The sequence below is a fragment of the Arvicola amphibius genome, chromosome 5, assembly GCF_903992535.2.
Source record: "Arvicola amphibius chromosome 5, mArvAmp1.2, whole genome shotgun sequence".
In the NCBI taxonomy this organism is placed as follows: Eukaryota; Metazoa; Chordata; class Mammalia; order Rodentia; family Cricetidae; genus Arvicola; species Arvicola amphibius.
Window position 1 is genome coordinate 108,701,605 of NC_052051.1, and position 14,408 is coordinate 108,716,012.

The window sequence follows — 14,408 nt, forward strand, 5'->3', positions numbered from 1 at the left end:
TTTTATGATGAGATTGTATCAAATAATTACAAACCAAATGGAAATGACAGCATATCTTTGATATATAGGACAACTATTTGTACACGAAATAAACTAGAAAACAGACTTGAGGACATTTCTGTAATATCTTTGGATTGAAATAAAACCTTTTCTCCCCAACCTGAAGAAACATGGGTTAATTTTCATACAAAAAGGTGTGAGTTTTCACTTTGAACTCTTAACAATTACCTGGACTTCCACTACCAAGGCAAAAGTGACATTATCATCTACAACACACACCTACCTGTGACTTGAGATTAAGCTAGAGTACTCATAACAGACTTGGTTGGCCCGCTTAAGACCAGACAGAGGGAAATTGAGTATCTTATGAAAATTTAGTCAACACCTCTAATAAAGGAGGAAATTATCAAGATACACATTTACAACTGTTTTCTGGTCTACTACTTTAATCCACTTCTAACCTAAATTAATTAATTAATAATAAATAAACAAATAATAAAGTAGCTTGCTGTGCCACAAGCTTATAATCATGAATAAGAAAGAAACTTTCTTCTTGCCTAGCAAAAGCCTTTAAGCTCCGGCTCACGGCCAGGAAACTACCCATCACAGAGCATGTGCCACTTAGCAATCTGTCTCCTAGGAAAGTCACAGATCTCCTTCCAGTGCCCCCCACTGCTTCCTTCTGCTGTGGCACCCAGGACCAACCGCCCAATCACCTCATTTCGGGATCCCCTTTCTGAATCCAAAACTAAAAATTCAACACTTATTTCTTCAAGACTCTCACAAGGAATATCAAAGACAAACAGTTCGTTGAACACTGCATTGGGAGTACATTTTTTAACGTGAGTCTTCTTTTTAGAGATCCTCTTTTTGGCGTGGTACAGGTTCACTTTGACGTAGGGATCTGCAATGACATACAAGTGTTAAATTGTCAACGGTCTTAGCAGAAAGGGGAAGGAAAGAGAATGCTGCATATTGCCTAACCCAGAAACCAAGATGAAGGCAGTGTCTGAGCTTGCTGATTTTATACTCTTGGTGAGTCTGTCTCCTGGTGAGGACTGCTTTTGTTGTTGAACAGGGATTTGAAACCAGGTCATGTCCTCTTTAGCTTTTCTACAGGTGGTTAGCCATTTTCGGGATTTGCTTTTAGTTTACGAGAGTTGATCTCACCTGTGACGTTCTTAGTAAAATGGGTTCAGGATCATGTAACTTTCTATATCACATAATTATATTATTTTTGATTGCAGTATACACATTATTTATCCTCATGATCTCAAGTTTTAAGAACTTGTCCTCAATTTCAACAATCAAATAATAATAACAATATCACTCAGTGATTCTTTATTAAAATATACATTTATAGTTTTGAAAACGCCCTTCAAGTATTATTATGCCTAATTTCTATCGTGTTTAAGAAATATAAAGAGGATACTCTACTAAGAAATGGAAGGATAAAGGATTTAATTAAGATCATTTTAACCTGTAACTTGGCTCATTTTCTTCCTAATAGTCTACAACAAATATTTTGTTTTTCAGTTATTCAAAACTAAAATTTTATTCCTAAAGCCTATGTATTATTAGAAAACTAATGAGCTCACCAAAGAATGTGAATGAGTAAGTCTTTTGAAATGCAAAAGTTCAGAACTCTTTCTGAACAATGTCAGGCTGCATCCTTCCTCTTCCATTGTCCTTGCTTTAAGTCATCCACTCAGATGTTCCCTCCTCCACTAACTTTGTCTCACAGGCATGACTTTCTCTGTATTGCTAGCAGAATTGACTCATAAATTTTTCCCACAAAACTCAGCAATCCCAGTACTCATGACTGAGACTGACCAAACCAGAGTCCAGTGTTAGTTGACAATACATAAGCCATATATAGACGGAACTCTGGGATTTCAGAAGCGTTCTCACCTGAAAGTCCGGACACATCAGACTTCGGCAGGTGCCGGGCTTTTAAGACTACCACGGTGAGCGTGTTTGTGGTGGACTGATAGCATAGAGAGACCAGAAGCTCGCCCCGTCCGGAAGACTTCTAAACAAAGACAAACACAGCAGACGTAGTACTCGTGTTGAGCTTTTGTGCCCTCATCACAAAACATACAGCAACATAATACCTTTGTTATTTTAATGCCGTGTTCCTATTTACTTTTATTTTAGCAAGGCAGAGAATCTGAGAAACGCTTGGCCCTAGGATGACTAAAACCATTGCCTGCCATCTTGTGGTTGTTTTTGGTACTACCTAATACTAAAATTTCCAAGGATTTGACCACACCCATGTTTTGAAGGGTTTTTATAATTAATTCCCAAGAGGATTTTTTTCTTTAGTTTTTGCTATTTAAAGATATATTTAATCTTTTAAGTTATTGCTAGTAATAGAATACATAATACTGTCAGCCGATATGTGTAGGATCACAAGGCTGATATTTGATTTTTGTTTAAATTCTTCATTATTGATATTATTAGCATTTGAATTCAAGCCAAAGAAGACATATTCTGCATCCAGCCACTATTCTGGACCAGGATCGTAGAATTCTTGTCCTACATAGCCAAAGTACTTCCTCAATCTAAAGAGAAAATAAATGAATTTAAGTATTGGAAAGAATTGGCTCAAGTTTTATAACTTGCTTTTGGACAGTAACATGGATTCCTTCATTGCAAGGTGTTTATATTTTATTTTACATTAAAGACATTAGCTAAGACAACTAAGGACACAAAATACAAGCTTTAACTAAAACTAACAAAACAGTAACATGGGACTTGCTTATAATTAAGAACAGCTAAAGAGAAAAACATGCCAAAAAATAATATATAGCTATAAACTTGCAGTTGAGGAAGACCACCTCAAACTAAGCAACTGTACAAAAAGGAACAGCAAAGAGAGTGGTAAAGAAAACAGCGAAGATCCAGGGAGTTCTCTGACACTAAAGGGCCCGACCAGTTAGCTGCCTCAGACAAACCACGCAGCCCTCTGGACCTGAGGTCTCACTGTTGCCAGGGTGGAGAAGACAGAAAGATGGCTACAAAGTATTCTAAAGATATTTTTAACTCTAAAACGTGATTTTAAAAAACATAAGTAATATGACTGTTGTTTTTCTTAAATTATGGTATTGAGAGAACAAATTATTCCAAAATGCCACTATTAGGATCAACGACACTATATATTTAAAACAGAAAAGGGTTCTATGTGCTAAATTGATGTCATATCATTTTCTAATCACCCAAGAATTGTCAAAGAGGTACAAGTAGGAAGGCAGAGTAATTCACTTCCTTTATGTAGCAGGAGAATGGACATAACACAACATAACAGGACGACCTCTTTTTCAAAAGTAATTTCATTCAAATTCCACATCCTGAGAGTAAATTGCTTTCATTTTTATTTTACTTTTGATAACCTGTGGTAAGAGGTGAAAATATGAATTTTAAAGTAGCAGTCTTTTGCAAAATATTTTAATAGAAAGTAAAAATGCCTTTTTACATGAATGATGTATAAATATCATAAAGTGTGGCCTCTTGTTTTGTATCATTAAGATTCCTTGAGCATTTCAGTTGTGTATTCAATTTCCTTTGCCTGCTCTGTTCTCTTGCGCTCTGTTTGCTGTCACCTACAGTAATTAAGGATAATGTGTACCAGCTCATCATCTGAATGAAAGCACCACAGATATTTTTAAAAACTTATGCTAAAGATTCCTTATAAATACTTAAATGCTTAAACGATTACCTTAGCATTTCTCTTAATGATCTCTCTATTCATTAACATTTTTCCACCTGATAATTCAATCCCTGAGAGAGGGATCAGGACTTCTCCAATGATGTCATCTCTGGAAAACCTGTCAAAACTCAGAACGGTGAAGTGCAAGGACAGCTCCTGGATGTGGGGGTAGGGAACCCCATAGAATGTGAAGGTTTCATCAAACACAGGGTCCAGGGTCTTCCTCAGCACTCTGGTCTTCACTTTATGCTTCTTCTCTGGTAAGATTGTCATTTTGATGTATGGGTCAGAGGTCATGGATTGCTCATCCATGGCTGGTAAGCCCTGGGCTTCCTTGATGTTCACCACAAACGCTTTCTTCTCAAAGTTGTACTCTAGAGACAAGAAGAGTGTCCCCAGCTTCTCTTGTTTCTCTTCTGAAGTGAGGGAGGTACTGGACTTCAAGCTCTCGGGGGAAACAGCCTCCTTTTCTCTCTCCGTGAAGAGCTTTGGGGTCACATTCTCTAGATCAGGAGGGCTGCCAGCTTTGAGATTGGTTTTGGGGAAATTGCCGTTGAGATCCCGCTTCTCCAGATCAAGATGCAGTGAAACTTTTGGCACAGCTGACTTATTCTTGGCTTCATTTTTGTCCTCTCCTCCAAACTTCTTCTTGCTGCTTAGGTTTTCAGGGTAGATATCAACTCCTTTGAGCACATGCACGAACTTGTACGGAGGGGTCTTATTGGACTTAGATGATCTTCTTTGGCAGCAAATCCAAGCGAAGAGAGAGACAGTGAAGACCAGACCAAATGCACTGAAGATCCCCACGACTGTGGGAATTTCATCTGTAAAACCAAATGGCCAATGACGTACATTAAATGATCAGAGTAGAAATGGAAGACTATATAGGAAGAACATAATAGAGCACTAGCTATAAGTGGAGAAGACTGAGTTACTTCCCCACAGTTCTGGGTGTGAGTAATAGTAATGTTTCCCACTAACGTGAGATCTAAACATAGCCCTGTGTGACACACAGGAGATACATTATGATTTGAAACTCCTTACTTCAGTAGATTTTTATAAATAAATGAAAGTGTATCTGGAACAAATATGGGGTCATATTTAATATTCTCATCTAACTGTTTTACTCAAATATCATGAGTCATAAGTAAATGAAAGTGTATCTGGAACAAATATGGGATCATATTTAATATTCTCATCTAACTTTGTTTTACTCAGATATCATGAGTCAATATGAGGAAGTACTATTTTTATTATTTTTCATTGACATTTTGAGGTTTTTTAAAAGCAACCATCTACTAATTATAAATATATATACACATTTATATACATATATAACCAACAAATATTGGGGAACTCTGTCCTTTTAATACATCTCTATTCACCCAGGACTCAAGCACAAAAAAGAATACCTAAAGACAGTAATCTACACAACTAAAAAATTATGGGAAAAAACATGCTAGTCATTAGTTATTGTTACAAACCCATTAATTTTTTATTCTAATTGTGGAATGTGATATGGAGATAAATATCTATTAATAAGGAGAAAATAGTAAAAGAAAAACAATAGTTTGATAATAGTATATAATTGTAATCCTTTTGTAAATATGAGCTTAAAATTCTTCAAGCCCTGGATTATCAAAAGCACAAAGTAATTTATGTGGGTTAAAAGAAAATAATGGTCATAAATCCATAGTCACTCCCAAAATGTGGGTGAAATGTGAGTACAGGCAACTTTTGTCTATTTATATATGGGAAAAGGTGATAAAATTGAAAGTGGCATTGTTTTCTTAACTTTGCAAACATTAAATCATTGACATCAAGTGACATTCCAACAGTGATCGTGCATGAAGCATATATCATTTCATATGTAAGCAGACTCTGCTAACAACTGCTTAATAGCTGTACTACCACATCTAAAGAGTAAACGTTTGCATAAAGTGAATATAACATGTTGTGCGCATTTAGCTCTATTTTATCCATGTTTTATTTTAAATAGTGAATACTAAACATAAACAGCCCAGCCCAAAAAGGGTTAACACTTTTTAAGACCAAGAAGACTAATCTTCCTTATATCCCTTCTCCATCTTCTAAATATTCTGTCCATTTACTTCATAATCATAAAAATGAACTCAAAGGAAATCAAATATGTGAGGTTTAAAACTAAGGCAGCAATAAAAATTCTATAATTTATTTGTATGACTAAATTGAAAAAAAAAAGTAAAGCTGCGAATCTCCTAAATCAGAAAAAAAAGTGAATGTTACCAAAGAAAAAGAGGAGGAAGAGTTAATCAGCTAAGCAGTATCAGCTTCTTCCCTTCTCTTCAAATCTTTGTGCACCCCCACACACACCCACACAACCTAATAACTCAGGGCAAGGCAGCAAACACAAGCTCAGGAACTAAGAAATGCTTCAACCAATATAAGAAGAACAATAAAAGCAGTTGAAATCAATATTTTCTAAGTAGACAGACAAGTGAGCATGAACATACGTTCACAAAGATAGCCTCTGAAGATGCCTCACTATGAGAAAATTTCTGATTTCACATCAAGAACTGAGTGTATCACACACACGCACACACACACACACACACACACACACACAAATCCAATGATAAAAAGCTGAGAAAATCATTTGTGCATATTTTATTATCTCTAATATTCAAAACATGGACTCACGTTCTGCTAATGTAACTACTGATACTGTACTTAGTTTTTGAGAGCAGAGATTATGCCATACTAGTCATTTTAATCACAATTATGATATATCTAGAGATACTATTCAAAGATGTCTCCATCCTTTAATTAAAAAATACTTATAGATGAAAACCCTGGTCTTTTCCCATTAGAATATAATTGGAACTAGACATGTTAATTGATTTTCTAAAAGGCACGTCTAGTTTATTTACCGAAGCAGACAAGGATACCTTAGTGACAAATTTTTGGAATATGAACAGGAAAAGCAATCCAGAAAGCAGGATCTCTAATCCAAGTTTTGAGAAGCTTTTACTTAACTGTACAGCTCTGGACTCCAGAAAGCTCAACCAGGGACATTAAGCAGGCCAAAGCCGGTTTGATTTCAAAGTCCCCAGAACTATACTATCACAGAATTCTGTCTGTAATTAGCAACATACTTAAGGGATACAAGAAAACATAGCCAAGAAAATTATGACAGCATAATAAAATACTCATCTCAAATCCTCAACATACAAGTTATTTTATGTCACACCGAACTCTTATGTAACCAAAGGCGTGTGTGTCTTTCCTTAAAAGATTTACACACAAATAAAAATCATCCAGAAAATAACTGAAGTAGCGTTCTAACAACAGATGTCCTTGTCTTTCCTCAGCTCAGGCTTACAGAGCTCAATGAACAATCGGGAACTTCTGGAAGGTGAAATCACAGAAGGCGATGTTAAGGAGAAAGATACCGAGAAAAGGAAGTAAGCCACAATTAACCATCTGCTGTTCTCGTCTTCCTTTCAAATTAGCTACTTGAAAACATACATATTCAACATCCAGAGGAGAGGAAAGCACAGCACAGCCCTGAGCCCAGCCACAGCCCCAAGTTCAGCAACTTGCTCACCGAATTCCACGCGGCTGGTAGTGATAGGAGCCATGTTTTCTGCGTGCTCTGTCCGAGGTGCTGAAAGAACTCCAGACAGATTCACCTGGAAAGACCCTGGAACAAGGCTTCCCGAGGAAACAGCCCAATCCACGGACCGGCACCTGCAGCGGGAGGGGCTGGAGGAAGGTCCGCGCTTTCTATCGGCAGTGTGCCACCCTGCCCTGTTCCTGTTTTGGCTCTTCTGAAAAGCTTGTCCCCGAGACTCCAGACGTGGCAGAAACACGAATTGACGCAATCCTGACGCTACAGGGCTGAAATCAGCACCTGCCCTCCCCCTTCTCCCTTCAGCCGCTCCTCCTCGCCCTCCTCCTAGCACCCTCCCTCCCCTCTTGAGGATTCAGCGCACACTCACCAATTATTTTAACTGTTGGGCTACTAGATATTAACTATGCTATTCTGTTAGGCTCAGAGACACGCGGAGAGACGTCCTAAAACGTATCCTTGACAGTTTTTAATCCAAAATTCTCCTGATCATCTACAGACATTAAAATAAATGTTTCCTAGTTATCAGAATATCATAATTCATAAAAGAAATAAACAGTAAGGAGAGGAAAATGTCCATATCAAATATCCATTGTAAGATGCATTCTTGTTTCCTAAAATATTCTGTGAACAATTGAATGCATGCCATACTTATCACATTTCGGGGTAATCCACCAAAAATTGATATATTAAAAATAGCTATGGTCCCTCTACTATCCCTTATATTTAAACAATTTACAGCCTAAGCATTTGTTTGATGTTCCTGTTTTTCTGGTCTGTCCGCTATTTTCCTCTTAATATCTGACATTTGAACAATCAAAATTCTTGGGAACAGTTGGAATTAATTCTGATTGTGCTAAATTTGTTCTTAGATATGACTTTTAATGTTTTGACACTGCTGATATGGTCATATTTACAGTCAAAGACCCTAGCCTCTAATAGGTTTCTGCAGACAAATTACAAGAATTGGACCAACTACTGAAATAAAATTACTACCAGGTACTTTCAAAGGAATGCTATTCTTTGAAATGAAGATCTGGAAAAATATGCTATCATATTTCAATTAATTTGAATCTGAATGGTATTACTCTTTAAGACACTGAGCAGATTTATAAAGAAGAAACACACAGCTGTGACTTGCACCTATTAACTAATGTTTCACAGATACACACAATGTCCTTTGCTCTGAAATTCAATAAACAAATGGATTTCAGTATGTGCTGTGTTGAAGTAAGATGAGAGACGAGGATGTCTCAGAAAACTGCACACGAGACAGGTGTCTGCGTTCTGGCAAACAGCTGCCCCGAGCATGAGCCTTGTATCTGGGGAGACATTGGTTTCAGCCCTCTGCATCATGGAAAATTTCCTCAGCCAGAGCCTCTTTTCTTTCCCTTTCCACCAGCTCCCACACACTTGGCACTGTGACATTCTTTGAATAGACGGTTTTTAAAACCTTACATGCTCGTGCTATGAAAACACAGAAACTAAGTTGTTGCCTGTAATTTTCCCATGGCAGTGTCTGCGGTGGGGTCCTAAACAGTGTGATCATTTGCAGTTCCTGCCTTCTCAGCCCTGTGCTTGCACCAGTGGAATCGCTCCGTGAGATGACAGTGGTGCTCATTCGTGATGCATTTCAAAGTAATCTGATTATATGATGTAAATTGTATTAAAGTATATGCTTCCCATCTAAGTTATTGTAACATATGGTTAAGCTCGTCTGTTATAAACAGAAGTATATTCTGTGTGTGTTATATAAAAATTAATGCCTCATTAACTATACCTTCAGATGGTAAAAAGGGTGTATAAAACCTGTCTAGACTCTTTAATGTGCATTTCTCCAAAACCCAACCCATTGTGTGCCTCCTTATTTCAGAGAGTTCAATAAGATAAGATGACCATTTGCCCAGAGCTGATGGTATTGTAACTATTTCACTGCTTGCTTCAAAAGCAAACTGAAAATAAATGCAATTAATCAAGCTCTGAAGTTTCTTTTTCATTTGCTGAATATCACTTCAGTATTTATACAATCGCCAGACAAGCTTCAAGCAGCATCAGATAAAGAGTGGAATCCACAGAGAAAAACCTGTAAGTTTCTTATGATTGAGAATTACGCCCTACCACATTATTGCATTGTTCTTTCAGATCTAGCAAACTAGTAATCAATTTACTGACATGCCAAACTGCTTCTTGCAGTACAGACAAGGGAGGAGGGGTTGTTGCTAGGTAACCACCCTTTTACCACCCAAAACACACAGCCTCAAACAATTTCAATCCTGAGAAGCAGAAGGTTCTGCCCCAGCAACTGTGTTTACTTCAGTGTGTTTCTTTCATTGCAAATGTCTTCACATACTATACTCAGAAATAATTAGCAAAATCCTTGAATTCTACTTAGTATTTTAAAAAACCCAGGTAAATTTAATTGATAATTCTCTGATTGATTTTTTTATTCTGTTTTAGTCATTCAGTTAATTTAATTTAATTTAGTTTGTAATCTGATTGGTAAAGTCCATAGTTTATTATATATACTTTATGATTTTGGCATTCCCTTATTTTAAAAATGATATTTGTTGATATACTAATATAATTCTGTTAATCACGGGGAAACTTTAAAAGTTTGTGAATTGTTAAACTGCTCCTCAGTATGTTTGGGGGATGCAAACACATTTTTCTGGTATTTGGAGTGGACTGAATATCTGGATATAGAAAATGAATTCTTGTAGCAATGTTCCAAGTCATTGTAATAAAAAAGATTGGCACTGACACAAATGGGAAGGTTTTAGATTACACACATACCTGATTCTATTTATCCATTTTTGCTACCAAAATTTCTTTATGATTTCCTGTTGGAGTTTCAAAGAGTTAACTTTTACATTAAGATTTTTGATCCATTTTTAATTGACTTTTGCACAAGATGAATAAAATAGAATTCTACTTTCATTTTTATATGAAGTGTTAATGAACGAACAGTATTGTCATTTGTTGAAGAGGCTTCTTTTCTCCAATGTATATTCTTTTTTAGCCACTGTATTGGAACAGATGTCTATAGTTGCATAGGTATCTGTTCTATTCTCTAGGATCTTGTGCCAAAAAGTTTCTGCTGCTAAAACTCCATATGAAACTCCATCTCATAATATAACTTGATATCAACTATTGTGATACACCTAGCATTGTTATTTTTCCTCAAGATGTCTTTAGCTATACTAGATCTTTGGTGCTTTCATATTAACTTAAGAAATACTTTTTTATTCCTGTAAAAAAAAGTTGGAACGTGTGGTGGTTTTAATAAAATGGTCTTGGCAGGTTTATTAGTTTGGATGTTTGGTCCCTTGGGTAAAACTGTTTGGGGAAGGATTAGGAGGTATGGCCTTGCAAGAATAGGTGTGTCACTGGTGGTGGGCGTTGGCCAGGCCAGTCTCTCTCTCTCTCTCTCTCTCTCTCTCTCTCTCTCTCTCTCTCTCTCTCTCTCTCTCTCTCTCTCGCTCCTACTTGCAAATCAGGATGTAAGATCTTAGTTGCTGCTTCAGTCCATGCCTGCCTGCTACCATGCTCCCCGCCATTGGTGCTCACCGACTCACCCTCCAGTTAAATTAGCTCCTTTACAAGCTGTCGTGGTCGTCTTGTCTCTTCAAAGTCAAAGGAAAGTAGGAAAGACAGAATGCTGCTTTAAATTGCATTTATCTTTAGATCATTTTCATTAATGTAGCCATTGCTACTACATTAGCTCTTACACCCCAGAAACATGAGCGATCTTCCTATCACCTGGTGTTTTCATCAAATTCTTTCCCCACTGTTAAAATTCCTACCACATAGACCTTTTACTTTCATGGTTATTATTATTTCCATTTTTCTTCTACTGTGAACAGGATTTTCTCTAAGCATGTTACTTATGGTTATATAGAACAGCAACTGTTTTTAATACTGTTTTTTATCTTATTAGTTTTCTAAAAATGTTTACCAGAACTATGAGTTATTTAAGGTAGTCTTTAAGGTCTTTACATACAGGATCATATAATTACCAGAGGGTAGTAATTATTTTTAATTTACATCCTTTTTCTTTCTGTTGCCTTAATAGCCATCTAAGAACTCAACCATTAGATTGAATAAAGTGCAGAAGTGGACTTGTCTAATTTCTGACTTGTGAAAACTGATTTTGCATTTTCCATTCTAAGAAAAATTATTTCCTTTCCTACTTAGTCTTCTAAGCCATCTTGGCACATGTTTGATTTTTATACCCTTAATTCCACATAAGATAATTCATGCTTTCACTATACAAATACACAATTTTCCCCAGGACTACAACTCACCTTTTTTTATTTGGAAGTTTTTAAATATAAATTCTTGATTGATTCTTTGGGAATTTCACATTATGCACCCTAATTCTGCTCACCTCATGGTCTCCCCATATCCTCCCCTCACCTCCACAGCACCCCCAAAAGAGAAACTAAAAAATAAAATCAAACCAGAGCAAAATAAAACAAGGAAACAAAAAATAAGAACAAAACCCTTCATTTCTCTTTCTTTTCTGCCTTTCCAACACCTCTTCATTTGTCCTGGTGGCATTGGGAGCAGTGTATAACATAGTATACTCTTTCACCCAACTGGCTTTACTAGCCAGTGTTCATCACAATAAGTCACAAGTTTGGCTCCTGTGGAACAATACCAACAGGATCTCCATGACTCTGGCAGCTCCTATATATCCCGGGAGGGAGGTTCTGGTGAGTACCAGAAACCAGAATCTATAACTCATCTTGAAGGTGTGCCCAAATGAACTTCTTCAATTTGTAGATGTTGCCATCTCAATAAGAATTTGGCTTAGAAATCTTTACAAGTTTTCTTCTTTCGGGACACCTTGGAAGGGCTTCCTTCTAGCTCCTTGAGATGCCCATATTCCCTTTTCCAACTCTGATCATAAATGAGATTTTCTTATGCTACTATAACAATAAAATGTTGGGATATTGTATATGGATGTTGGGGAGTATAGGGAAAGTAGATGCATACCAACTTTTCTATCTTAAACAGTGGAGATTCAACAGATGCTTTATTATTTAATAATAGCTATTTTCACATGGTAAAGGCAAACATGGGGAATGTCAGGAGGGACTAATGCCCAATAGTCACTGGGGGATAGTTATGTTCTAGTATAAAATTTACATGATGAACAAAAAACAAGAATAAAGAATAAAGTTACATGTTAATAATGATAACACCAGAAAGAAAACCCAAACAAATTAAGGAAAATGTAAGAATCATAAAATTTTACAAAACTCCAGTTAGTAAGAATTCACTTTTAACATAAAGCTCATAGTGGGTTAAAAAAGTACAATTTTAATATATTCTACTTAAAGCAAAATATACATGAAAATATCTGAAATACAATGATATATATTGTATATGCAATATATATTGCATATAATGAATAAATATTTATTAAAATATTCAGATAAATTGAGATAGGAAATTAAGAATGCATCAAAAGGAAGAAAACATTGAATTTGTTTTAGAAAACATTTACCAAAACTAAGAGTCCAACAGCTTGTAAACTTATGTTTTAAATGACTTACCATCTATTTCATAAATCAAAGTTGTGGGGTGTACTGAAGAAAACCAAACAAAAATATATAAACTGAATAGAGGCATTATTCCTTCCATTTCTGAGTTGCATGGTGATTCTAGAAAGGCTGATGCATGGCCTGGGTCTTGCTTTTAAAACATAAACACAAAATAATTTTTAAAGCATGAAAACACTTAAGGAACAGTGAAGATTATTCAGATATATATAAAGTACGATGGTAACTTAGAGAAAATATTCCTAAAGAGTATCATAAGAAATGGCTCTAAAATCAAAGCTGAGTGACTTTCAGAGGTTGCAGGTTAGAACACAACGGGAGAAGCAAAGGATCACATGTGTATCCTGCTGAACCGACAAGCCCTTCACATGTCACAGACACCCCGAAGATGTTCCTATGCTGTCCCAAGAGGTAGTTCAGACGACAGTGCCGATGACAGCGTCTTTTGTGATAACAAACAGCTAAAGGCAAAACAAAATTGTCTTTCCCACATGAGCAAATAGATTTCTCAAGGATTCTGTCATTGGAAAAAAAAAACAAGATACTATATAAATTTCCAACATGATTTTATCTTATAAAATATTATGCCTAAGAAACAAAATTAGTTTTTTCCTTCTTTATATTAACTTTATTTTAACTGAGACACAAATGCATAGGAATCATACATATTTATGTGATATCATGTGACATTTCTATATGTGTTTACTTTGTGAAATGTTTAAATCATTTCAAACATCTCTCTCTCTCTCCAAACATTTAGCATTTATTTATGGTGAAATCATTTAAACTCCTATCTTCGGTGTTTGAAAATACATAGTATATTATTAACATTTATAGCTACTCTGTTTTTCAAGTGAACACGAGATTCTTACTCTTTTTTTAATTTTTTAAGAATTTCATACATGAGTTTTATATTTACATTTTACCACTCACTCTTTTCCCCTCCACTTCCTTCCGTGTCTTCTACTTCCTGTCAAATTGTTGACACCGTGTGTGTGTGTGTGTGTGTGTGTGTGTGTGTGTGTGAATAAAACTTGCTGAGTTCATTTATTGTTGCTCATATGTGTACATGTTTAATGCTGAACACTTTGTGTTATAATTTTAAAACGACAGGAAAGAGAGACGCACCTCATGTGACAGAGGTCATGTGGAGAGCTTTATGGGGGAGGGTAATGGCCTCTGGAGAGTAGAGCCGCAGAAGAGAAGACACGAGGCAGGCAGGGACCGCTTCTTATGAGGGGACACGGCTATGTAGCCAATGATGACATTTTCAGGATCTGTGCAGGCCAGAGTACTACCTGACTACTGGCAAGCCCATGCGTGCAGGGATAAACAACTTGCCAGGTCCCCAAGGGGTAGGCCAGCATAATGCCTGAATGCTAATATTTTGGATTGAATACTAGGGGTCTCCACCCTGGATAAGACCCTCTCTCAACAGCCATCACTTCCCCATAGCTCTTCAACTAAGAGTGGGGCCTTGTGAGATTTCCATCATCCACACTGGTGTGTCAACTGGTGTTAC

General features: G+C 36.5%; 1 protein-coding gene across 1 annotated transcript; it reads right to left on the reverse strand.

Moving 5' to 3' along the window:
* Positions 1-596: 596 nt before the first annotated feature.
* Positions 597-7,329, reverse strand: Syt4 (synaptotagmin 4). Its single transcript, XM_038331862.1, has 4 exons — positions 7,296-7,329; positions 3,719-4,533; positions 1,912-2,032; positions 597-904 (listed from the first exon to the last, which is right to left on the reverse strand). The coding sequence occupies exons 1-4, from the start codon at positions 7,327-7,329 to the stop codon at positions 597-599; spliced, it is 1,278 nt and encodes a 425-aa protein (XP_038187790.1).
* Between the last annotated feature and the right edge of the window lie 7,079 nt (positions 7,330-14,408).